Source organism: Coptis chinensis, chromosome 9 (genome assembly GCF_015680905.1).
Source record: "Coptis chinensis isolate HL-2020 chromosome 9, ASM1568090v1, whole genome shotgun sequence".
NCBI lineage: Eukaryota > Viridiplantae > Streptophyta > Magnoliopsida > Ranunculales > Ranunculaceae > Coptis > Coptis chinensis.
The window spans coordinates 34,671,244-34,695,996 of record NC_141464.1 but is presented as its reverse complement, the minus strand read 5'-3'; the positions used below and the strand labels follow the sequence as shown (position 1 = coordinate 34,695,996).

The 24,753-nt window shown below is 42.5% G+C and overlaps 1 protein-coding gene across 3 annotated transcripts; it reads right to left on the bottom strand.

Annotated features, from left to right (window-relative positions):
• Positions 1-837: 837 nt before the first annotated feature.
• On the bottom strand, positions 838-22,570 carry LOC147475711 (uncharacterized). Of its 3 annotated transcripts, none has more exons than XM_086582967.1 (3): positions 22,387-22,570; positions 21,963-22,181; positions 838-1,391 (listed from the first exon to the last, which is right to left on the bottom strand). In XM_086582967.1, exons 1-3 carry the CDS (start codon positions 22,532-22,534, stop codon positions 1,063-1,065), a joined length of 696 nt encoding a protein of 231 aa, XP_086439093.1. In that variant the 5' UTR covers positions 22,535-22,570; the 3' UTR covers positions 838-1,062. The 3 variants fall into 3 exon arrangements, with proteins under 3 accessions (XP_086439093.1, XP_086439094.1, XP_086439092.1); XM_086582968.1 differs by having other exon boundaries at positions 21,963-22,263; positions 22,387-22,560; XM_086582966.1 differs by having other exon boundaries at positions 21,963-22,520.
• Positions 22,571-24,753: the final 2,183 nt, after the last annotated feature.

Sequence of the window (24,753 nt, the reverse complement as noted above, 5' to 3'; positions counted from 1 at the left end):
ATTGCTTCCACAATGTTACAAGCTGTATGAGCCGCACCTAATAAACAGGTTCGTAAACAAAAAATATAAATATCTGTATTTTAAAAGCCTGAAAATGAAAAAAATAGGTTGACTGTCATTAGAGAACAAAGATAACACCTGGTAAAAAGAATTTCAAAGCCACTTGAGTAGCTGGATGGCTCAAGCATTGTACAACCTTCTCTTTGCTTTGTGGATTATTCTCAATGCACTCCTTGAGCTTCTGGTTTCCATTCTCAATAGTTGCATGAACAACCTTAACACCTTGATCAAAACTAGTCGAGCATGCTTGCATATAGGGTGCTTAGTGGCCGGGTGAGTTTTTTAGGACTGTTTCAGTAGTAGAACTCAGCTGCTTCCAGAAATCCATTCTCTATCTCTCACTCATCAAGTCATCAAGCTATGCCATGGACTCATTTTATTGTTCAAATTTATAGTAGGGAAGAAAACTACTGGTCTCCTCTATGTGGCTTTGCTGCTCTCACCATGTTACTAGAGCTTTATTTTATTGGAAAACGAAAAATTGGTCTCACTTCCCTAGTTTCCTCGGGCCCTCCTAAAATAATAAAGATCATTTGTGATGAAACTGCTGAATTAAACATAGTTTTACTTGAATTGCATAACCATCAAAAGTAGAAATAAGAAATCTTATGAGTATGCAACACTATATATTACCTGTGCAATCCTTTGTTCTTAAATTAATCCTTGTACTACACGTCGACACTAGCATACCTTTAGCATGAATTTGTAATTATATAATTCACCACGACGACTAGGCTTTGTTTTAGTAACTGCCTATTATAGAAAGAACATCACATGTGATAAAATAGAGCATACTCATACAAATACTCAATTTGCCAACATATTGTTTCGCTCATGCACAAACGCAAAAAAGTTACATTTTGATTGATAATACACAGCCAAATTGTAGTCCCACTAAGTACCAATTATGCTGATAAACCTACACGAACAACCTATGTTTATAAGTTCTTGCTTAAAGCTATATTTCCATTAGCACACTTACACCCTCAGTCACCATATACATTATACCTCTTCAGGATCAATCAATCTTACCTTTCCTCGTATGGGAACTACCTGATTGTCCATGAAATTTTTAACGTTTAATCCCCTCATCATGAAAATGCTTACAACATCTTCGGGCTTTTGAGATGATATTCTCGTAGACTCCAATCCACCAGGAATTTCGGTGACGTTACGCGAGTCTAATGTACTGCGCTTATTAAGTTCAGCCTTCAACCTCTCATTCTCAGCCTCCATTGTCTCATAGTATTTCTGGTCTTTGATAGTAGGGTGGCCATTACTTCTCTTATCTTTCAGCAATGCTCCTGCTATGCTAAATACTGGAGTTGCACCTGCACATGTAAAGGGATAGCAGTAAGATAGATTAATACTTGATACAAATGAAGTTCAAATTGGTTTACAGGAACTCAATCATCAAACAATAATCCCAGAAATGTTGCACTCTTCAATATAAATGCATAAATATCTCTGCCTCGAAAAGTTTTAAGAAAAACTGAGATTTTCAAAATAAATGTGTGATTTTTCAGTAGTGTCATAATTCAATTCTATCATCTACGGATTTATGCTAAAAGCATAGGTTATGAATTACATATTCTATATCACTGCTCAATATTCTCAAAAAGATTTAAGGCTGCAAAATGAGTAAGAGCCGCGGTCAGAATTCAGGACTCTAGACACAAATTATAGTACAATAGGATTGATAGATACAACGAGGAGAGAAAGAAGGATAATCAAACATTTTTATCATTATTTCTATGGTTGCAAATAGTCATGAGTTCTATCTGAGTTCTATTATTGTCCCCACCCACTACTATACCATCACCTCCTCCATCTAAAGTCGCATCTCCTGTTTCATATAATACACCAGCTACTGAACCATCACACATGAGAACTTACACAAATTCACACTCTACTTTATAGGATACATCTTCAGAATTTTTTAATGCATTGCGAAAAGGTGCAAGTACATATAACCAACAATCAAACACACTATTTCTGTCTCTTCCCTTCTTCTTTCACCTTCCTTTAGGTCTAATATATATTGTCGATTCAATTACTTCCCAGCATAGATCTAATTTATATTGCCCTTGCGCAACATAACTTGCCAAACAAACCTTATTATCGGCAGGCATTATACTCTGACCAAAAATGAGAAGATGATCAAAATCACACGTGATAATTTACACAAGTTTCTCCCAAGAAGCATACAACTTAAATGCAAATGAGTTTGTACCATAAAGTGCTACCAAATGGGTCGATTAAGCATTTAGAGGCACAGTTGGTTGCTAAAGGATACACCAGAGCCTATGGGGTTAATTATTAACAGACATTCTTTAGTTGCTCAGCTCGGTTTTGTTGAGTTCTTTTTTCCAGTGGCTGTGAGTGACGATTGGCTTTTATATCAACTGGACATAAAGACTTCCTCTCTACACAGGAATTTCTAAGAGGTGTATATAAAAACAACCAACCAAGAATGATCGACTAGTAAAATCATATATATGGTGTGTCTTTGGTATATACTGAGGAGTGTTCCTCTTTTGTTTGCTAGAACCTATAATGAATTAAGAGATAGGATAGTAGAAAATGATAGAAGGCTTATAGAGTTGAACAATTAAGATTAGTGATAAGTCATGTTTATTCCATATTCACTACACCTTATATATATATAGGTGTTTGATTACAACGGACTCTACCAAGAAAATAGGAAAGAGTTACAACTACTTACTCAACCTAAACTTGCTACTATCTCCTACTATCCAAGAGAAGACTAGTTCTTTCCTACTTATTAGCAACTAAACCAAGACTTATTCAATTAGCACATAACAATTCCTCCCCCCTTAAAAAAGGACCTTGTCCCAAGGCCATGTTCTGGAAATTGGACCTTCATCAATTCCGAATCCTCCCATGTTGCTTCTGCTGGTGATAATCCTTGCCAATGAATAAGAACTTGCTCTTTCCTTTTTCGTAGTCGACGATCAAGAATGGCTTGAGGCTTAGGATACAGCGATTCATCGTCATCTCTTGTAATGGGCAACTCAGTCTGAACTTGAATCTTGTCACCAACCTGCTTCTTCAACAAAGAGACATGAAATACTGGATGAATGCGAGAATCCTTTGGCAAGTCTAGTTTATAGGCTACGTCACCTATTTTCTTAAGAACTTGAAATGGCCCATAAAACTTAGGAGATAACTTAAAGTTTTTTCTCATCGAAAGAGATGTCTGACAATAAGGTTGAAGCCTCAAATAAACCCAATCTCCTGTGAATTCTCTCTCTGTATGGTGACGATCATATATCTTATTCATTCTTGATTGAGCTTCCTTAATATTGGTCGTTAAGTCTTTAAGAATCTGATCACGGTCCATCAATTCTTTTTCCTCAGCTTCAAATTTAGCTAAACCCGGAATATAAGACAGCAAGGTAGGAGGTGGCCGACCATAAACAACTTGAAAAGGAGTTGTTTTAATAGCTGAATGCCAACTGGTGTTATAGCAATACTCAGCCCATGCTAACCATTTAAACCAGTCCTTAGGCTGCGAACTGGTGAAACAACGCAAATACATCTCCACAGTGCAATTTACAACTTCACTTTGATCGTCGGTTTGAGGATGGTAAGCTGAGCTGTAGTTGAAGTTGGTACCGTTCATTTTGAATAACTCTGACCAAAAAATGCTTGTGAAAGTCGGATCTCGATCACAGACAATTGTCCTTGGCATTGTAAGAACCTAATATATATTAAGACTAAAGCACAGGAAACTCTAAATTAGTAGAATAAAGCTCCTATTTCTTCTCTCTTTCACCCTCTTTTCTCTCTTTTTTCTCTTCTCTCTCAATCCCCTATGCGGCCCCCTTTTTCTGTCTTCATCCTCTTCTTTTTATACCCCTCCCCTTTCTTTCCGGACCATCCATCTGTCCCCTCATCTGACGGCTCTCCTGTTTGCCGAACCTCGGCCACGTCCGCCCCCTAGGGTTCCGCAGATCGGTTCTCCTGCTCCCCAGGGTAGCGTATTAAGCTGATTTCCCTTTGTCCCGCTGACTTGGTCTTCGCTCCTCTATTGAGACGCCCTAATCCAGACCGTCCCTCTTCCCTCCATCCCTCGGCCCATCTTATAGTCGTATCAGTGTCACGTCCACTCTCTAGGGTTTCGCGGACATGATCCCATACTCCCCAGCCTTCCTTGTTACACTGCATCCCCCCTTTGTCTTTGACTAAGTCCAATGTTATATAATGGGACACTACAAATGCCCCTTCTCGACTTCGCGGCCATATAATTGGCCCGAGGTCAAGAACTTCCACCTCTTCATCTCCTCTCCAGCTAAGATTTGTCCACTCTGGGAAGCATGTGATGTGAAAGGTACTCATCACGCGCGTTTTCTTATGGCAACCCCTTGTTTCCTGTGCTCCCACGTGTCATCCTTCGGCTGGTGCCCCAGCCGATGCTTCGATTTCCTCACCGCCCCTAAATTATCTTTTTACCACCAGCCTATTTAAACCCCCCTCCTTCCTCTTCTTCCATCACTTTCTTTTTCCTTGTCTCTTCTTCTTCTCTCCCTTTGCTCCAACTCCCCACTTTTCTTCTCCTTCAATCCTTAGCCAGTGTGCGTGCGCTTCATTGTGGTGGTTTCTCCGGTACCTTTCTTCACTTCCGGCTATCTTTCACGACCTCACCAACTCCCTCTTCCCATTGATCGGTACGTTTTGCTTGGCCCTCTCTCTTTTAGTTGAACTGTCTTTCTCTTTTTCGTTTTGAAATAGTTTGATCTCTAGAATCTGTTCATCTCCCTTCCGATGTCGGACCGCGAATCTGACGACTCGTCCTCTTCCCGTTCCGCGGGGGTATCCTCTCCCCCTCCTCCAGCTTCCACTGTGGTACCCTCCACCTCTGGCCGCTTCACTGCTTTATTGTCGGCCCCCTAGATCTCGTAGACCTAATTTAGACGCCATTAGAGCTGCCTACGGCGTTCCAACCGACGTTATATTAGAACATGTGTCCTCTGTCACCCACTATCCCCATTTTGTTCCTCGCCGCCTGGGCTATCTTGTTATCACTATAGGCCAAATCGTTGCCGGTCTACAGCTTCCCCTCACTTTTCTGGATGTCGAAGTTTGCAACCACTTTAACATTCCGCCTTGCCAAGACATAGGAAAATTCTGGAGGATAATGTATGCCGCGAATTCTTACAATAGGACCCGAGACCCAAGATCACCAACCCGACATCTACTCTCAATACTACCTCAAAACCAGCACCAAGGATGTCAATATAGGATACCAGTCCTTCTGTGTTCGTCTTAAGAAACAATCTTTTCTCCTCCGGCTTACCACTTCAAATAAAGTTTGGCACCACTATCTGCTCTATGTATCAGGAAACTTTTGTCCGCGGACATTCCCTCCACCCTGACTCTTAACCATCTCGCCTTCCGACTTCGCGGTGAGTATCGTAGTTCTTTTCCCATTCCTTGAAGTGTTTTCCATTTAATCTATTAACTCACAATTGCTCTTATTTGCAGGTTGGCGACCAGATTCCAAATCCAGGATTTATGATAACATCTCCTATCCTATCTTTGCTCAGCTCTGCGGCCTTGGTTCTGCCCAGGCTGATTTCTTAAGCATTCATCCCACCACCGCTACTCCCTTATAGCCCATCTCCGCTATCAACACCTTCCGCGGCTTAACAGGTCTTTTTTTTCGTCCTCCCCCTCCCAAGGAGCGAAAGCCCTAAGCGTCTCCTCCTTCAAAGAAGAGGTCTCGCACCCATAGTTCTCATCACCCCCCTCCTCAAACCTCCTCACACTCTTCCACCTCCCGTGACTCAAGATCTCCACCCTTCCTCCACTCCCAATGCCGTCCCTTCTTACCGCTCTATCTCCCACTGGGACAATCAGTTCACCTTTCCCCCCTCACCTCCAGAAGACATAGACGTCCGCAAGCAAAAATTGTTCGATAGCGACTCCGATGATGATGTGACGGAAGTTCCCCCCACTGAAATGCATGTGCCTGCTGACTAGCCGCCAGCCAAGAGGCCGCAGACATCCACCTCTGAAGGGCCTGCCTCTACAACTCACCCGGCCACCGTGCCTGAAGGTCCAGCCCCTACCCTTTCACCCTCTCACCCAGCTGCCTCCTCTCCCTGCACTCGCCGGCTTGGCAAGGAACCCGCTCAGCCTACCGCCCCGGCATCCACTCTTGCAACTGTTGAAGACTTCTGTCCCATATTCAAAGTGCGCAACCGGAAAGTGAATACGGCAGACTCCGCTCTGGACAATGCCACCGTGGCCTCCTCCTTGTTCTACAATGCTCATCTGCCTAAGGACATTGCCTATGCGGACGGGGGTTCATTTGACCAACATCGCACTTCGATGTACACCAACTGGGAAAGGGTACAACTTTCTCTCTCTCGACCCAGGTGAGCCTAGACATCTCCTTTATGATCCGCGGCCTATTCAGCGCCAAGAATAAGGTGACTGCCCTGGAGCAGAGCTTAACGGCCCTACTGGCTTGCGAGCGGCCTATACCAAACTTCAGTCAGATCTGGCAGCTGCCAATTTGGCTAAAGTCCAGGCTCAGGATGAACTTAAGTCGGCGGAATCCTCCCATCAATCGTATGGACTCGGCGTCAGCTACCGCCAAAGAGAAAAAAGCTTCTCCAACACCACCAGCTCAACTTGAACGCCCTCACCCAACATCATCAGAAGGCTGTGAACGCCCTTAGTCAGGCCCACAAGGATGATACCGCCAAGATGATGGAGCAGCACCAAGCGGACATGACGGCTCTTCGTGACCGCTTCAAGGCCCTAGCTGAAAAGAGGGCGGCCCGGAAGGTCCAGGAGGAACTAGACCAGCTCACCCAGGAAAACTGCTTTCTCCCCGAAAGACCTACCGTCCCAGTGATTGAACCCACTGAGGTCGCCAGTGAACCCATTGAAGCCGCGGACCCTTCTGGCATTCCAGAGAACCTTGTGATGGGCGAAGACCCCCTTCCCGTTGCAGCCATTGAAGAGTTTCCCGCTGCCGCCAGTTGAAGAAGCTGCTGAAGAAATGATCGTTGATTCGTCCACCTAGGGCATGCCCTTGTCCTTTTTTGTATCAAAACCTTGTTATTAATTTGCGACTTGATTTGCCCCCTGTTTATGTATTTTGTTGTTTGATTACGTTTTATATACATGTTGCCTTTTCCCTTCGATCTTTCTATGTTTGTTAGATTTGCAAAGCATACCTCATGTCCCTAGTCAGTCCCTTGCCTTCTCATGAATGCCTTCCTGCAAATTTCCTCCCCTACGCTTTCCTCATCCAATTAGTGCCCCCCGCTGGCTCTACTGCAACGAGTAGTGTGTCCCATCTTGCATCAGTGCCCCTCCCTCGATAAGCATTGGAGCCTGTCGGGCCTCTAACCTTGCCCCACGTGTCTCCTGCATCTCTGATCTGCGGACCTAATCATGCCCTGTCCTGTTGGCACAAACCATCTTGTTCCAGGCTTTCTCCCACACTGGTGTCAGCGAAGGGCTCATCCCCTCCGCTGTTTCTCCCTCTGAAGGGCATAGAAGCCCAATAGAGACTCTCATTGCCCCATGTGTCTCTTGCATCACTGATCCGTGGAGGGCTCATCCCGCTCCGCAGACTCAACCGTGCCATGACCTGCTGGAACAACCCTCATCTTGTTCCAGGCCCCCTCCAACGCTAGTGCCAATGAATGGCTCACCCCCCACCGCGCATTACTCTCTTCGATCTTTGTGTCGTCGGGGCGGCTCATCCCTCCGGCCGCTTCTCCTCGCTGCATGTTAAAGCTCCATAGGGTCATTCTCACTGCCCCTTGTGTTTCTTGCCTCTCTGAGCCGTGGAGGACTCATCCCTCTCTGTGGACCCGAACATGCCATGCCCTGTTGGAACAATTCATCTCCTTCCAGGCGTTCTCCACACTGGTGTCAGCGGAGGGCTCATGCCCTTCGCTGTTTATCTCTCTGAAGGGCATAGAAGCCCAATGGGGACTCTCTCATTGCCCCATGTGTCTCTTGCGTCACTGATCCGTAGAAGACTTATCCCGCTCCGCAAACTCAACCGTGCCATGACCTGTTGGAACAACTCATCTTGTTCCAGGCCCCCTCCAACGCTAGAGTCCGTGAAGGACTCACCCCCTCCACTGCATTTCTCTCTGATGCTGGTGTCAGCAAAGGGCTCATCCCCTCCGCTGCTTCTCCCTCTGCTGCGTGTTAAAGCTCCATAGGGTCACTCACTGCCCCTTGTGCTTCTTGCCTCTCTGAGCCGCGGAGGGCTCATCCCTCTCCGTGGACCCAAACATGCCATGCCCTGTTGGAACAATTCATCTCCTTCCAAGCGTTCTCCACACTGGTGTCAGCGAAGGGCTCACCCCCTCCCCTACTTTTCTCTCTGACGCTGGTGTTAGCGAAAGGCTCATCCCCTCAACTGTTTCTCCTTCCCGTGGAGTATAAGCCAACGGGGCTCTCTCCGTTACCCCCCCACGTCTCCGACCTTACGATCCGTGGAGGGCTCATCCCACTCCACGGGCTCGATTTGGCTTTCAATCTCGCTAGGAACAAACCCTTGTTCCCGGCTCCTCACTTCTCTAGTATCAACAAAGGGCTCATCCCCTCCACTGCCCTTCCTCGGCCACGCGTAGCCGTATGCTGGGGCATTCTCTTTGTCCCCAGTGCCTCTTGTATCTCTAGTCTACGGTTCACATTCCCATTCAGAAATTCCATATAATAAACATATTTCTTTTCACAAAAGTGTTGTGGTTTTATATATTTACAAACAACTTTAGTCTCCTGCTCGGGACCTTCTTTACATCGCTCTGAAACTTCAGTACATTCAGTTGTAAAAAAATTTCAACATTCTTTCATTCCAAGGCCTCTCTATTAGCTTTCCCTCCATTGTTCGAAGCTTATAAGTTCTAGACCCCCCTTCCTCCATCACGGTGTACGGCCCTTCCCAGTTTGGACCCAATTTCCAGTCCCTTTCTTCCTTCGTGCTTGGAGTCACCCGGCGGAGCACCAATTCCCCTACCTTAAACTTCTGCGGCCTGACCCGCTTGTTGTATTGCCTCTGTAATCTCCGGTGATACTCTTCCAATCGGATGCGGGCTGAATCTCTTTTCTCTTCTGCCAAATTCAAATCTCCTGCCAAAATGCGCCAATTCGATCCTTCCTCCACAGCCTTGGTTCTCATTGTAGTCGCCACCATTTCCGATGGAATCACGGCCTCAACGCCATATGCTAAGGCAAACGGGGTTTCTTTGGTGGTGGTTCGTTGAGTGGTTCGATAAGCCCAAAGAACATGGTTCAACTCGTCGGCTCATGCGCCCTTCTTATCTTCCAATTTTCTTTTCAGATTGTTTAATATAGTCTTGTTAGAAGATTCAACCAGCCCGTTGCTTTCGGGGTTATAGGGGGCAGAGAACCCTTGTTTCACCTTGTATGCTTGCAGGAACGCCGCCACTTTAGATCCTGTGAACTGTGTCCCATTATCTGCAATGATGGCATATGACAGCCCAAACCGACATATGATGTTCTCCCATAGAAACTTAATCACTTGAGCCTTTTTTACCTGCTGCAATGGGACGGCTTTTATCCATTTAGTGAAGTAGTCCGTGGTTGCCAGCATATATCTCCTTTTGCCACTAGCCATGGGCAATGGCCCTACGATATCCAGTGCCCACATGGCAAAAGGCCAAGGGCTTGAGACGTTATGCAGGGGTTTCGCGGGTGCAAATATCCACTGTGCAAATCTCTGACACTTGTCACACCTCTTAGCAAACTCTACTGCATCCCGTTTCATGTGAGGCCAAAAATAACCTTGTGTCAATAGTCGATACGCCGTAGTCCTCCCTGCGGAGTGGCTCCCACAGTCCCCTTCGTGCAATTCTGCAAGCACTTCTAAAGATAATCGCGGCCCTAGGCATTTCAACAATGGTCCATTGAAATTCTTCCGATACAATTCTCCTTCCATTAGTACATATCTCTAAGTCGCCTGCTCCAACCTCCTTTTTTCGTTCCTATCCGTCACCTCCCTTCCCTCTAAAAAGTGCTTAATGGGATCCATCCACCCCCCTTCTTCCTCTGTAACCTGGCACACCTCCATCACTTCCTCTGTGCTTGGCCTCTCCAGTCTTTCCACCTTTATCATTCTTTCCTCTGACCCCGGCATGGTTGTAACCACGTACGCCAGAGCGTCTGTGTGCCTGTTCTCCCCGCGCCCTAGGTGCACAAACTGGAGCTTTGTAAACTTGCTAGCCCTTTGGTGCACTACCTTCAAGTATTTGGCCATTCTTGGATATCTGGCCGCAAACCCCCCATTTGCCTGACATACCACCAGATTAGAATCTGAGTACACAGTCAAGTCTTTCACTCCCAAGTCCTCAGCCATTCTTAGTCCTGCTATAACGGCCTCGTACTCTACTTCGTTACTAGATGCCGCGAATCCAAGTTTCATGGTGAACTCTATTCTGTTATTGTCAGGAGTAATCAACACCACCCCTATGCCGCTGCATGTGTCCGTGGCAGATCCATCCACGAACACTCTCTACCCATTCCTCTTATCCCACGGGTCTAGTTGATCGGGCACAACGTCTTTTTTTGACTCCATGATCATCTCCTCTCCCCACGACGGATCCTCTCATTGAACTCGCTTAAAACTTCGGCCGATCGCTTGCTGCGCTTTCTCCATTTGCTTTATCGATATTGATCTCGACAAACTAAGCATCACTGCCCATTTCAACATTCGGCCCGACTTCTCAGTTCTTAACGCTTGTTTAAACAGCAAGTTCGTCACCACCACTATCGAATGTGACTCAAAATAAAGTTTCAGTTTCATGGTGGAAAAGATCAAGACAAGAACATACTTCTCCATTCTGCTATACTGCGTCTCGGCGTCCAACAGTGTTTTGCTTTGACAATACACCGCCTCTCTCCACTTCGATCCACTCGCTCGAACTAACCGCGATACTTTCGCGGCCCCTAAATGGGCGCCGGCGAATAAATACCTCTTCATTCCCTCGAACGCTCTCCTCACATTCGTCCACGCCCACAGTCCGGTGCTTTTAACAACCGATCTGATGACTTTATCGGATGACTTGAAATGAACCTATTCAATGTCGCGACCCTCCGAGCCACCACAGACCTCTCAGGATTCTCGTGGTGACGGCATCTCCACCAACACTCTTATCTGTTCTGGATTTAGCTTCTATTCCCCTGTAAGTAACAATGTAGCCCAAGAACTTCCCCGTGGTCACCCCGAATGTGCATTTCTCTAGATTCAGCTTCAAATTATATTTCCGCAGGATTCCGAACGTTTCCCTCAATCCATCTAGGTGTTCCATCTCCGACATACTCTTTTCCACCATGTCGTCTATGTATATTTCTATCCCCTTTCTAATCTTGCTCTCAAACATTTTCTCCCCCAATCGCTGAAATGTGGCTCCGATATTTTTCAACCCGAAAGGCATTCTTGTGTAGCAATATATGCCGCCTTCTACAACAAATGTTGTTTTTTCTCCCCGATCCGCCCGTACATTCGCGACTGATTGTACCTCGTATGCACGCGTCCATGAATGAAAATGTTTTGAATCCCCGCTATCTTATCCACCATTCATCCACCAGCGCATGGGGGTAGCTATCTTTCGCACTCTGCATTCACATCCGTGAAATCGGCCGCATCATACGCATTCCTTGCCGCTCTTTTTGGTACCGCACCACATTGGACAACCAATCCGCGAACTCCACTTCTCGTATTATTCCGGCTCCTTTCAACCGCGTGACCTCCTCGCGAATGCCCACTGCATACTTCGGTCTAATACTCCGCATCTTTTGCCTCACCGGCTTAGCCTCCTCTCTCATATGTAACCGATGACATGCGAACTCCGGGTCCAACCCCATAACCTCCTCAATTGTCCACGCAAACACGTCTTGGTTTTCTGACAAGAACTGAATTAACTTCCTTTTCCATTTCTCAGGCAAACTAGACCCTACCACGGTAAACCTCTCATTCTCCCTTCCAATATTCACTACCTCAATCTCGTCCAAATAGTGAACTTTTTGTTGCCTCCCCTCCTCTCTTCACCGACGACCGTAATTGCTATGTTCCGCCCGCTTCCTCCGGGTTCAAGCTTTCTTCATCCGGTCCACGGATCAACCGTTTAACTGTACCCCTATGACTGTTCTTGGCCGTCACTTGATCTCCGCGAACTTCATGCTTACCAGTGGGAGTGGAAAACCGTATCACTTGGTAGTAGGTTGACGGGACGACATTCATCTCATGAATCCACCGCCTTCCTAAAATTGCAGTGTATTGGGAAGACAAATCCAACACCATGAACCGCCGAAATCTGACAAATACTAGACTGTGGTTCTTGGTAGCAAGAGCTCTCTCGTAGCTCGGTCATGCTCCCTATGAATCCATATAAGTTAGTCCGTGGCGCGCCTTTAATTGCCTATATGATCAATCCCTATTTCTTCCAAAGACTTTTTAAACAACAAATCCATCCGCACCGCCCAGAATCTATCAATACCCTTTTCACCATGTAATTGCCCATTGTCACTGTAATGACCAATGCGTCTTTATGGAGAGAATCCACCGCCCGCAAATCTACACTGCTAAAGACGATCTTATCCATGTCCTCCACTTTCCCAACTCTTGCTCGCGGTCTATCTGTCCCATCATTAATCTGCTGGATGCTCGTAGTTCTTCACACTCTGTCTCTATGAGCATTATGGCTCAGTACTTCTCCACTGAAGATCACGTTAATGGTTCCTAAGATACGATCTTGTCGCGGCATACCCTCCTCGTTCTGTCCTCCCCTTATAAACTCTCTCGTCCTTCATTTTTCCACCAAACGCCGAACCATCCACTTTAGTGCATAGCGGTCGTTTGGTCTCTATGATTGCAGATCGATGATAGCGCGAAAAAGGTTTATCAGGTAATTCTCCGGGTGTGTTCCGCGGCCTTTCATATCCCTGCATGTTCTTTATTAGCGGTAATATTTCGCTCAAGGGTCTATTCAGCGGTGTAACTTCTACCTCGCAGTATGATTTCCTCTCTCTGTTCTCCCTTCTAATCCCTTCCCGGCTTCTTTCTGCCCATGGTGCGTATCCAAGGTATCCACCCCTTTCTTTCTTGGCCGCACCTGCCTTCCTAGGTTCCCTGTCTTTCTCCAAGGATAGCACTACCTTCCCAGATCTCTTAGTCTCCTTCTGCATCCTCATATCTGATATATTTTTCTACCCGCGGATACAATTTATGCAAGGTTGCAATCTCATTCTTCGCCACCGACTGGTGTACTCCTGTCCCTGGCCGCAGACCTCTTTCAAATGCAATCACAGCGATTCTTTCATCCAGATTTTCGACCTTCAATGTCTCAGCCTTGAATCGGCACAGGTATTCCCTCACTGACTCCGCTAATCTTTGTTGAACGTTGAATAATGTCGCGATATCCACCACCCGCTTTTTCTGATGAATAAAGTGATCTATAAATGCCTGTTCCAATTCTTGAAAGTTTCTTATACTCCCTGCTGGTAATCGATAATACCAGTCCGACACCCCTCCTTTCAGGCTTGCCGAGAACATCATACATCGCAACCCGTCATATCGGGATTCTTGCCAGAGTGGCATCTGCTGGCGGAAGTGAAGAATGTGATCTGCTGGATCTCCTTTTTCCGTCGTACCTTTCGAATCTAGGGCCGGTTGAAAACGCTGGACTTCCGCCCGGATGTCATCCGCCAACGATGGGTTTCGATTCGGCCGGCCATCACCGACTAGCCGCTCCCCACGACTCTTCGTCTGGCTGCGGTTAGCTCTATCATTATTTATCGGTTTTGCACTGCTCAATCGCTGCCGGTTACCGGATTTTTCACGAGATTCGGCTCATTCTCTTCCTCTTCCGCGTTCTCACTTGCCTCTCCACCTGTCTCTTCCTCTCCCTTTCCATCTCCCATCTCAATTCGTCATTCTCCTCTCTTAACCTCCCGATCTCTTCTCTCATGAACCGCGTCTCTTCCGCTTCCTGTTCCTCTCTTTTGTCTCTTTCATCAATCACTGCCTCGGGCATCGGTTCCTGCACAGCCACCCTCTTCGGTCTCCCTACTTGTTTCTTAGGTGTCATCTCTTTCTTGCTTCTATGTGTTCCCACAGACGGCGCCAAATGTAAGAACCTAAAATATATTAAGACTAAAGCACATGAAACTCTTAATTAGTAGAATAAAGCTCATATTTCTTCTCTCTTTCACCCTCTTTTTTCTCCTATCTCAATCCCCTGTGCAACCCCCTTTTTCTGTCTTCATCCTCTTCTTTTTATACCCCTCCCCTTCCTTTCTGGACCGTCCATCTGTCCCCTCATATGACGGCTCTCCTGTTTGCCGTACCTCGGCCACGTCCGCCCCATAGGGTTCCGCGGCTCGGTTCTCCTACTTCCCAGGGTAGCGTATTAAGCTGCTTACCCTTCCTTGTCCCGCTGACTTGGTCTTCGCTCCTCCATTGAGATGCCCCAATCCAAACCGTCCCTCTTCCTCCATCCCTCGGCCCATCTTATAGTCGTACCAGTGCCACGTCCACTCTCTAGGGTTTCGCAGACATGATCTCATACTCCCCAGCCTTCCTTGTTACATTGCATCCCCTCTTTGTCTTTGACTAAGTCCAGTGTTATATAATGGGCCACAACAGGCATGCCATGCAGTCTGAAGATATTATCAAAGAAGACTTTCGCTACTCCACTGGCTGTGTAAGGTTGTGATAATGGAATGAAGTGTGCATATTTAGAAAGCCTATAGACAATCACAAAAATTGTAGTTTTGCCCTTGGATAGAGGAAGACCATCAATAAAGTTCATAGAAATATCTTTCCATACCCTATTAGGAATTGGAAGTGGTAGTAACAAACCCGAAGGCGCCAGATGTTCAGATTTATGCCTTTGATACACATCACAAGCAGTAACAAATTCGTGAATTTGTCTTCGCATTCCTGTCCAATAGAAGTTTTCTCTAATTCTTTGAAGTTTTCTGATAGCCTTCATGAGTGCTATTGTGAAATTGGCCCATAATAGCTTTGATTAGAGAAGAACCTTCTGCTAGATAAATTCTTTCCTTGAAAAAAATTACTCCGCCTTTGAACTGCCATGGTCCTACTTGCACCATCATTTATACTGCTTTGAATCACACGCCAGAAGTCTAGATTGTATTGCACCTCTTCCTTGATAGCCTCCACCCAATCAGGAATCGGCTGGCTAATGATTGCAAGCTCCCCCTTTTCATGTTCAACAAGCTAGATTGATTCTTTCCTTGAAAGAACGTCAGCGACAATGTTCTCCTTACCCCTTTTGTACTCAATAACAAAGTCAAATCCCATCAACTTATAGAGCCACCTTTGTTGTGCTGTAGTAGTAATTTTCTGATTCCACAAGTACTTCAAACTGTGATGATAAGTCTGCACCAAGAATTGCCGTCCTAGTAAGTATGGACGCCATTTTTGCACAACCAACACTAAGGCTAGCATCTCTTTTTCATAAGTGGACATCAACAAGTTCCTTCTCCGTAATGCATGACTGTAAAAAGCGATAGGCCTTTCTTGCATTAGGACAACTCCCACACTCGAGCCACTAGCATCACATTCAACGGTAAATTGCTTTGAGAAATCAGGTAAAGCTAATACGGAAGCTTTCGTCATAGCTTCTTTCAACTGCTCAAATGATCTTTCAGCTTCATGTGTCCAAACAAATGAATCCTTCTTCAACATTTTAGTAAGTGGAGCAGCTATCTTACCGAAGCTTTGGATAAACTTTCGGTAATCAACCCCAAGAAACCTCTCAATGCTTTCAATGTTTTCGGTTTGGGCCAGCTTATCATCACTTCAATTTTGTCGGGATCAACAAAGAACACCGTGCGAAATTACATGGCCAAGGTATCGCACCTTGTTTTGGCCAAACTAACATTTTTCTTGCTTAAGATACAATTGATTAGATTCTAAAATAGAAAATACAATTTCTAAATGATGCATATGTTCAAATTTTAATGTTTTTTTCAGAAATTAGAATGTCATAAAAAAAAAACCATAACAAACTTTCTTAGATAATCCTTGAATACCTCGTTCATAAGCGCCTGAAAAGATGAAGGTGTATTGGTGAGACCGAAAGGCATGACCAAGAATTCATAGTTACCATGATGTGTTCGGAAAGCAGTTTTCTCTATGTCGTGAGGATGGACACGAATTTGATAATAACCGGAACGAAGATCTAACTTTGTAAAGAATTTTGCTCCATTTAGTTCGTCCAACAGCTCATTGATCACTGGTATTGGAAACTTGTACTTGATTGTAATATTATTCAAAGCTCGGTAATCAACACACAGTCGCCATGAACCGTCATGCTTCTTCACTAAGATAACAGGAGAAGAATAAGGACTATTGCTTGGTCGAATCACAACAGAAGATAACAGTTCTGCCACCATCTTTTCGATTTCAGTTTTCTAAAAATGAGGATAGCGATATGGCTTCACCGAGACTTCAGCATCATTGGTGTTGGAGTGAGCTAGTGCTATTTGTTGTACTTGAGTGTGGAGTTTCTCTAACAAATCAGTGATAGACTTCATTAGCGTTTCCATGCTCTCCACTCTTGTCTCCATTCCAAGGCCCTGATACCAAGGGTATATATCTTGAGGAGTGTTCCTCTTTTGTTTGCTAGAACCTATGATGAATTAAGAGATAGGATGGTAGAAAATGATAGAAGGCTTATAGAGGAACCTTTGACCTCAGTACAACTCAAGAGTTGAACAATTAAGATAAGTGATAAGTCATGTTTATTCCATATTCACTACACCTTATATATATATAGGTGTTTGATTACAACGGACTCTACCAAGAAAATAGGAAAGAGTTACAACTACTTACTCAACCTAAACTTGCTACTATCTCCTACTATCCAGGAGAAGACTAGTTCTTTCCTACTTATTAGCAACTAAACCAAGACTTATTCAATTAGCACGTAACAGTCTTTTACAGAAATCTATTTATTGCACAAAACAGTCTCCTCATGCCTAATTTGACATTGTTAATGTATTGTTCAGTAGCGGTGCAAGTGGACACCTCCTTAACTTAAATTTCAAAATCCAGACGCTCCCGGCTACCTCAACTACAGCCACCATTCTCCGCTCCTAGTAACTAAGTAGTGATAATCTGTCCTCCAGGAAAACTCAAAATCCATTGCATGGTAAATGTGCATTTAAACACAACCTTAGTTGTCTTATACTTAACACATAGATACGTTACCGTAAATATCTGTTATAAGAGACATATAAGTGATGAAACCTACTTCTCTAACTAAACTCAACCAACATTAGCCATCACTCCAATCATTAATTATCCGTCTTTTAAACATATTGTCAAACCTCTTTGGAAATAACTTCCCTTTGAGTCTCTTCCAAAACTCTACAATTCCTTAATCCCTCTTCCCCCTTCTCTCTTTCTCCACTTATTTTGTTTTTCTCTATAAAAATTTGCTTTTTTATTCCTCGATTCCCAATACATTCCAGTAGCAGTATAACTTTCGAGTTTGGATCATTTGAGATAGATCAAAATACCAAATAAGTTCCTCTGACATTCTCATCAAAGTACTATTTTACGAAAATTCAATGAAAAGAAAATGACAACACTACGTTACAAAAAAATTTGATGGCTACCCTTTCGAGAAGCTATCGTCAGAGCATCTTTAATGGTGATACCAAATCTTCTAAAATTTAATGAAATCCATCTTTAGTCTTTCACCAAAGGTCCACCACCACCAAAATTTCAGCAACCTTGGCATCAAATGGGACTCTATTTGGTGTCAAGGTTGGTGTTTCATCAAATGTATGAGGCAGTCAAACAAGTGGTGTACAGTTAAACAAGTGGTGCCTGGACTTTTCAAATGTGGTGAGCGGTTCGGGGTGTGGGCTCTAACATTTAGGCCCAAGCGGTTGTTGTTCTGGCGCGTGGGTTTTCAAGTCATGCCGGATAACCAAGCAGTTAATCAAGTGGGTTAAAGAAGTGGTGAGTGGGATTGGGCCTGATAACCAAGCGGTTGATCTGGGCTCCAAGCAGCTCACGTGAGTTCACCACCAATTCAGCGTATTCAGTTCTCAGACAAGTCAAAATCAAAGTGAAGTGATACAAAGTTGAATAACCTCAATTCCTAAACACTCCTTTACTGTGTGCCAGTTGTTCTCTCCAAGTTTACCTACACAAGACACGTTGAACAAAAAGAAGGTACTGAACAATTGGAGGTGTTGTCTTCATAATGCTTTAAGAGACAACTTGAAGCATTTTATCCTTGATTGTGTTTTCTCAAAGCAAGTATGCTCATCACTTACGAACAAAATAGGTATGAATGGGCAAGTAATTTAGTAACCAACGAACTGGTGTCAGATTTTCAGACAGTGCGGGATCAACAACACAAAAACAGTTTGAAGGGTTTTGTATGTGCTACAGTGTACGCATTTTGGAGTGAGAGAAATAGAAGGAAGATGAAGAATTGGATTCAAACAGCTCATGAAATCGTGAGGTAACTCAGGCAAGTCTAAGAATTATTCAGCCCATGAAGTCGCATTTGCAGAATAGCTTGGATCAAGTACAAGAGTCTCCAGAGATGAGAATTCTGGTTGAAAACCTAGGAATCAATCTGAATTTCAAGTAGACAACCAGTTAACTGGTGCAAATGGACTACGCCTCAAGCAAGTGAGGTAATGCTAAACTTTGATGGCTCAGTGGACTGACCAGAAATGCACAGGGATAAGTTAATTTTGCTTATTGTGGCAGCTCAAAAAGTAACTCGGTGATTTGGCAGGAGCTAAATTCAATTGAATCATGTTGCGGGTGAAAGAAATGGAGACTGGAGAATAGTGATTATGCCAGACTCTTTGAGAGCAGTACATATACTAAATGGCTGAGAGAAGCCCCCCTCGGTAGTGTTGTAATGTAGTAGCAGCAATACAATTTTACAGAAGATCGAAGCGGAGCTAACTATAACGCACACCTATAGGGAGCGAAACCAGGCAGCTGACTACCTGTCAATTGCTGTAATGCACAAGATGATATTATAATTTTTTTGCTCCCCCTCTAGACTGCAGAATAAATACTATAGTAGTGGGAGATAGGAATGGTACCATGTACCACAATCAATCTAATTCAGATTGAGGTATAGCCTAAACTTCTAATCTTCTCTAAGAGCAAAGCTACCATAGCTCTCACCAGACGGTGCTTCTCATAATAGATGACAGATTGACAGCTTCACACTTTGAAGAGCAACCATTGCAGGAAGCAAACCCATCAAAGCAGATTCAGCAGAGGAAGACGAATTGCTAGCACTAAGAATAGGGTTGCAACATGTATCGCAACAAAAAATTGACAAAGTGGTGGTATGCTCAGACAACAAAGCAATTGTTAATCAGTTGAACGGAGGAGCTTTAGAAATCTCATGGAGTCTGTCAAGTCTTTTGGTGGAGGTTCAACATCTCCAGAAATCTTTTAGGTTTTGTAAGGTTGTCTTTCGTCCCAGGAGCTGATCCCTCATGCACATCTTATGGCCGAATCGGCCAAGTTTAAGGTTCAATTAGTTTGTAATGGCTTGGTGCCTACGTCTGTTAGGGCAAGTTTCAGTAGAGTCCAGAACGAGTTGCATAACCTATTTGCTATATGTTGATGAAAGTGTCTTATGTCAAAAAATAATGCCCTCTCAAAGAAGGAAGGCCCAAAGCAATCTCGTTTTATGGTTGTTCAGTCATGGCGTAAGGAAAAATATATAGTTTCTTTCTTTCTTTCTTTGTTTTCATTTTTTCCCTATATCCAACAACTCCATCTCACAACGTTTAGCTAAGAGACATACTTCTTTGCACCCTTATAGGGCAAATCAAATCACAGCACCTAAACCCATCACCTTTACCAAAATGGATGCAGCGGTACGAGCCACCCTCGTCCTAATGGAGTCCTCCGCTTGGTCTCTCAAGTACTCACGTAGGACTCCTCCACCTTCGCTTGTCAATTTTGCAAGTTTTTTATTTGCACAAATAAAGAACAAAAATAAATGAACCTCAAATCAAGAGGTAATTCACTCTGAACCCCAAAGTCAAAAACAAATTCTTGTCCAAGAGTTTGTGATTCTTGTCTAACTCTTAGACAATAATTTACTCGAAAACACATAAAGTTGTAATGACATCCAATAGTTTCAATATAACATCTTCACTCTAAAATACTCAAAACTAAAGGAATGCTAATGAACAGACAACTAGGAGAGTTACGCTGCTACCCCTACCTAAAAAGCTTTCGGGCAATCTGTAACCACTTACCAATGTGTTTTTAAATAATGGCCGGCTCAAGTAAGAAAATTTCTTACAATGCATAGAGGGGTCCTATAACTAATCTAGAAGGTGCAAAACAGTCTGGGCCTCTGGGGCAACCTTGTGATACCCAACTATTTACTGGCAACTATTTTCTGACAACTTACCTACACACAGGACAGACTATATCAAAGGAAGGATTTACAGGCTTCTTTCTGTTGCGTATGTATCACTTCTTAGAGAAAATTCAAGGCACTAATTTATTAGTGTACTTTAACTAATTCCATGTCATTTAGTGTTAAGCGGACCACGGTATTTACTAATCAAGCTTCCAACACCAAAAGAGAATGATCTATCTTATAAGAGTGGAGCAGAAGCTGTGATCATTAAGTGTTCATCTGTGACACTATTAGCTTTCTGAGGAGTAAAAAGGAACTAAAGGAGATTTAGAAGTAGAACACACCATGGTAGGTAGTTAGAGACAGTCTTATTAATGAGGTTAAACTACACTTGCAAGGTAAACTTACAGATATGGATGTCAATATGTCATAATGAAAGCCAAGGTCATGATAGACATATTCAGATTAACGGTAAACTACAAGTCAAGGAATCAAGTACTATGTACGTACATTCAACGAGATGCATGTACTGTTAAGATAAACTAAAATGGTTCAATTTCTAATAGTGGACGTATCAGATACTCTAGTAGTCAAGTGTAGATATGCTGCGGCCAATTACTGGCGCATGAGGAGTAAAGTCAATTCTTATTCACGAACAGCAGGCCATACTTTTGGGTCTTTAGGGCACTCTTTTACTAAACACAAGGTTGTGGTAGCCTCCCATTCAAAGAGAGCTATACACAATTCTACAGAAGAAAGAAAAACTACCATGGTGAGGTGGACTGTTCAAGCAGCTATAAATGTTGTAACCAGGACTATTGCTGTTTTGTATACTCATGTGTTTAGGGCTTAGCTACATGGACAAGCCATATTCTAAAACAAATCTGTGTCGGACACGACACATGCCAATATTGCATGTGACATACCTCAATTTTTAGTATTTCACCGCATCGGACACTTTGTATCTGTGTCAAAGTAACTTAGATTTAGGGAGACTAATAGGGCTCTGATCATTTGGAAGCACTACTAAAGGTAAGAAATTGTAGCTATTTTATACCTTTCTCTTGAAAAACTACTAAGTTATATTGTATCAAAAACTAATACAGGTAGGGGTCTGCCTAACCCTTAAATTGTTTCAAAAAGAAAAAATAAAACGTCTCTTAAGAAAGGATTGATATCCATACGAAGATATCATAGAAACATTTGATCTTCTGTACAGCGCCATTGTAAAAGCATTTTAACCAGAGGTCACACGAGTGGAACTTCAAAAAAAACCATTGCATATTTGCATCTCAGCATATTCCTTTTTTAAGAATGTATTAGTAAGTTGTTCCTTTTTTAAGAATGTATTAGTAAGTTGTTGATGTAATAGTTATATTTGTTACATATTTGTTACAGCACACACAACACAATATCATTGAAAATTTTATTGGAAAATGAAACAACATAATATCTTGTTGTTATAGATAAAAAAGAAGGTACCTGGGACTAAGTATTTGACACACTCCCGTGTGGCAGGATGAGTCACATAAGTACTAATTTTCTGAATTCTTTCAGGACCTGGGATGTAGCTCTTCACCATCTGAGGCCCGTTATCTTTAACGGCATTAACAGCCTTGGAGCCAACATTGTACGTACTCCACCATGCATTCTTAACTGGCGTCAAATAATCCGGTGAATTTTTCCGTACAGCTTCAGCCGCTGAACTCACCATATGAGGTCCGTTATTTCTAATGGCGTTGACAGCATTTGAGCTAACATTGTATGTACTCCAACATGCATTCTTAACAGATGTTATATCAGGTGAGTTTTTCTTAACTGTTTCAGTGGCTGAACTCATAGTTTCCCAATTCCAAAACCCCATATAATTGAAAGACTTGGAATTAATTATTAACACGAAGAATACCTGATTTTTCGAGTTGCAATCTTTGGTAGTCGTCGAAAAAGTGCAAACCCAATTTTTTAGAGTTAATACTTAGGGGGTGTTTGTTTTTAGGGCTCCACTGGGGTGATGGGCTGTAAAAGGCATATAGCCCCAAACACCAAAATGTCATTGCAATAGGGTAGGGTGACCTTGTGTAGCAGCTGCCATAATAAGTTAGGACAGTTTCTGCATTCTGTTTTCCTTTTTAATTAAATGGACGGTCGTCCGTCCCATTCCAAACACTCAACACGAATTTTACTTAGCCAAATTCAACCAATTCTTCACTCACATATATTTACTTGTCATCAAAACCTCAACTAACTTCATTTATACCATTTTAATCATATTCATTCACTGTTCTAACTCTATTTCTTGTTTCAATCACATCCATCCATTCCACTAACTTTATTTCTTCCGTCAACTTTATAGACTACAAATTTCTAATATTCTCTTTTATTCACACATTTTTTTTTCATTGGGTACCATCAAAGTCTAACCATTCTCAACTTTGCAACTTTTTTTCTCACATTCAAAATGGTTTCTTACCTATCTTCTCGTTGTTGCAAGACATGCATGTTGAATCTAAGTTTGTATCCACTCTTAAACTAAAATTTCTAATATTCTGATTCATTTTTTTTCATGATCAAAGTCTAACCATTTATTGCCTATTCTTTTCTTACCTATCTTCTGCTGCAAGAGAGAAAACTCTCTCTCTGACTTTTTTTTCACATCTCTCTCTCTCTCTCTCTCTCTCTCTCTCTCTCTCTCTCTCTCTCTCTCTCATCTAGAATCTAGAATCTAGTTTGTATCCACTCTTAAACTACCAAGACAATTTAGAACTCAACTAATTCAATCAAGAGGAACAAGGTGAGAATAATAATATGTTGAGAGATTTCTATTCTACAATTATACTAATGATTATATTCTTAATCTAATTTAACTAAACAATTAAAATATGAGAATGAGAATGAAACGAAACTAGAGAGAATGATAATCCATCTAATGATTTATTTCATGCCAAATTCAAATTACTTATTGTAAATTAATCTTCTTTAGGTTTTTCAACAATGTTCCAACCTAAAGCCTCAAACTTTATCATCCCTAGCAACAATCTACATTTCTATAGTCATTATTACTACTATGTAGGATAATTACAGCTAAACATCTTTGTTTTAATCATAAGAATTCATGGTTCTAATATACAGTTTATCTCTAAACATATATAAGAAATTAAACCTGTTAAAACATACACAATAAATAATTATATTTTAACAATTTATTCCTCATTAGGCTTCATAATCACTCTCTCTAATGGGAGGATTAGCCTAATGTCATTGGAATAACCATAAGAACATGACTAAAAGAAAATATTATGTTATATGAAAGAATAAAGGTGAAAACTTTATTAATGGTGAAGGAAGAAGATGATAATGGTGGCTAACCCTAAAAACTAAACTAAAATTGGATAATAAAATAGATACTACAATGGATACATAGACTTGAGGTTAACCACTATTTTTATAGAGAACAAGTAATGTTTTATATGTTGTGGTAGAAATTCTCTCTCCATAAGCTCATGGGCTAAAATATTTCACTAGGGTCCAATAATCAAGGTCTAAATCTGTAGTATTTTATTGTTATACCATTTTTGTTGACTTATATTAGTCCAAATGGGTCGAGATCTAGATGGTTATAAAACGTTTTCCGAGCCAGTCGTTTTGATATAAAATGGGCCCTAATTAGAGCTCTAAGTCCAAAGATATGCTCGTTTGAAGTTCTGTTGACTTTTCTGCATTTTTTCATCCGAGTTGACTTTTGCTTGATTCCTTTGACTTGGGCTTTTTTTTCATAAATCTTGACCTTTTTCCATACTTTTCACCTAGCAATCAATTTAGTTTTTTTTCACGCACAATTGACTTCATTTCAACACTTATTCAACTCCAAAACCTGAAATACGCAAAAACAAGTAAATAGTGATAAATTCACATATTAATAGCATAATTAGCTTAAGTAGGATATTATTAAGGAGTTTAAACTATAGTTTTGGATGCTTATCAGCTCACAATATGATTATGATGGATTATTTTATGCAAAACCCGAAGTATCCCCTTGATGTATTTCGTATGAGGTTTAAGATGTAACATCACTATCTCTTCTTCTAAATCTTGAAAGTTGTCTCCGACCATGACAAATACTTCATATACAAGGTTGATGGCACTGGAAAGCTATGTTTGACGGGTATGCAAAAGGCGGTTGCTTGCATTTGTTTGCTTGCATATAGTTGTGGGATGAATACGTTCAAATAGCAAAGAGCACTCTTTTCAAAAGCTTGAGGCATTTTTGTGATGT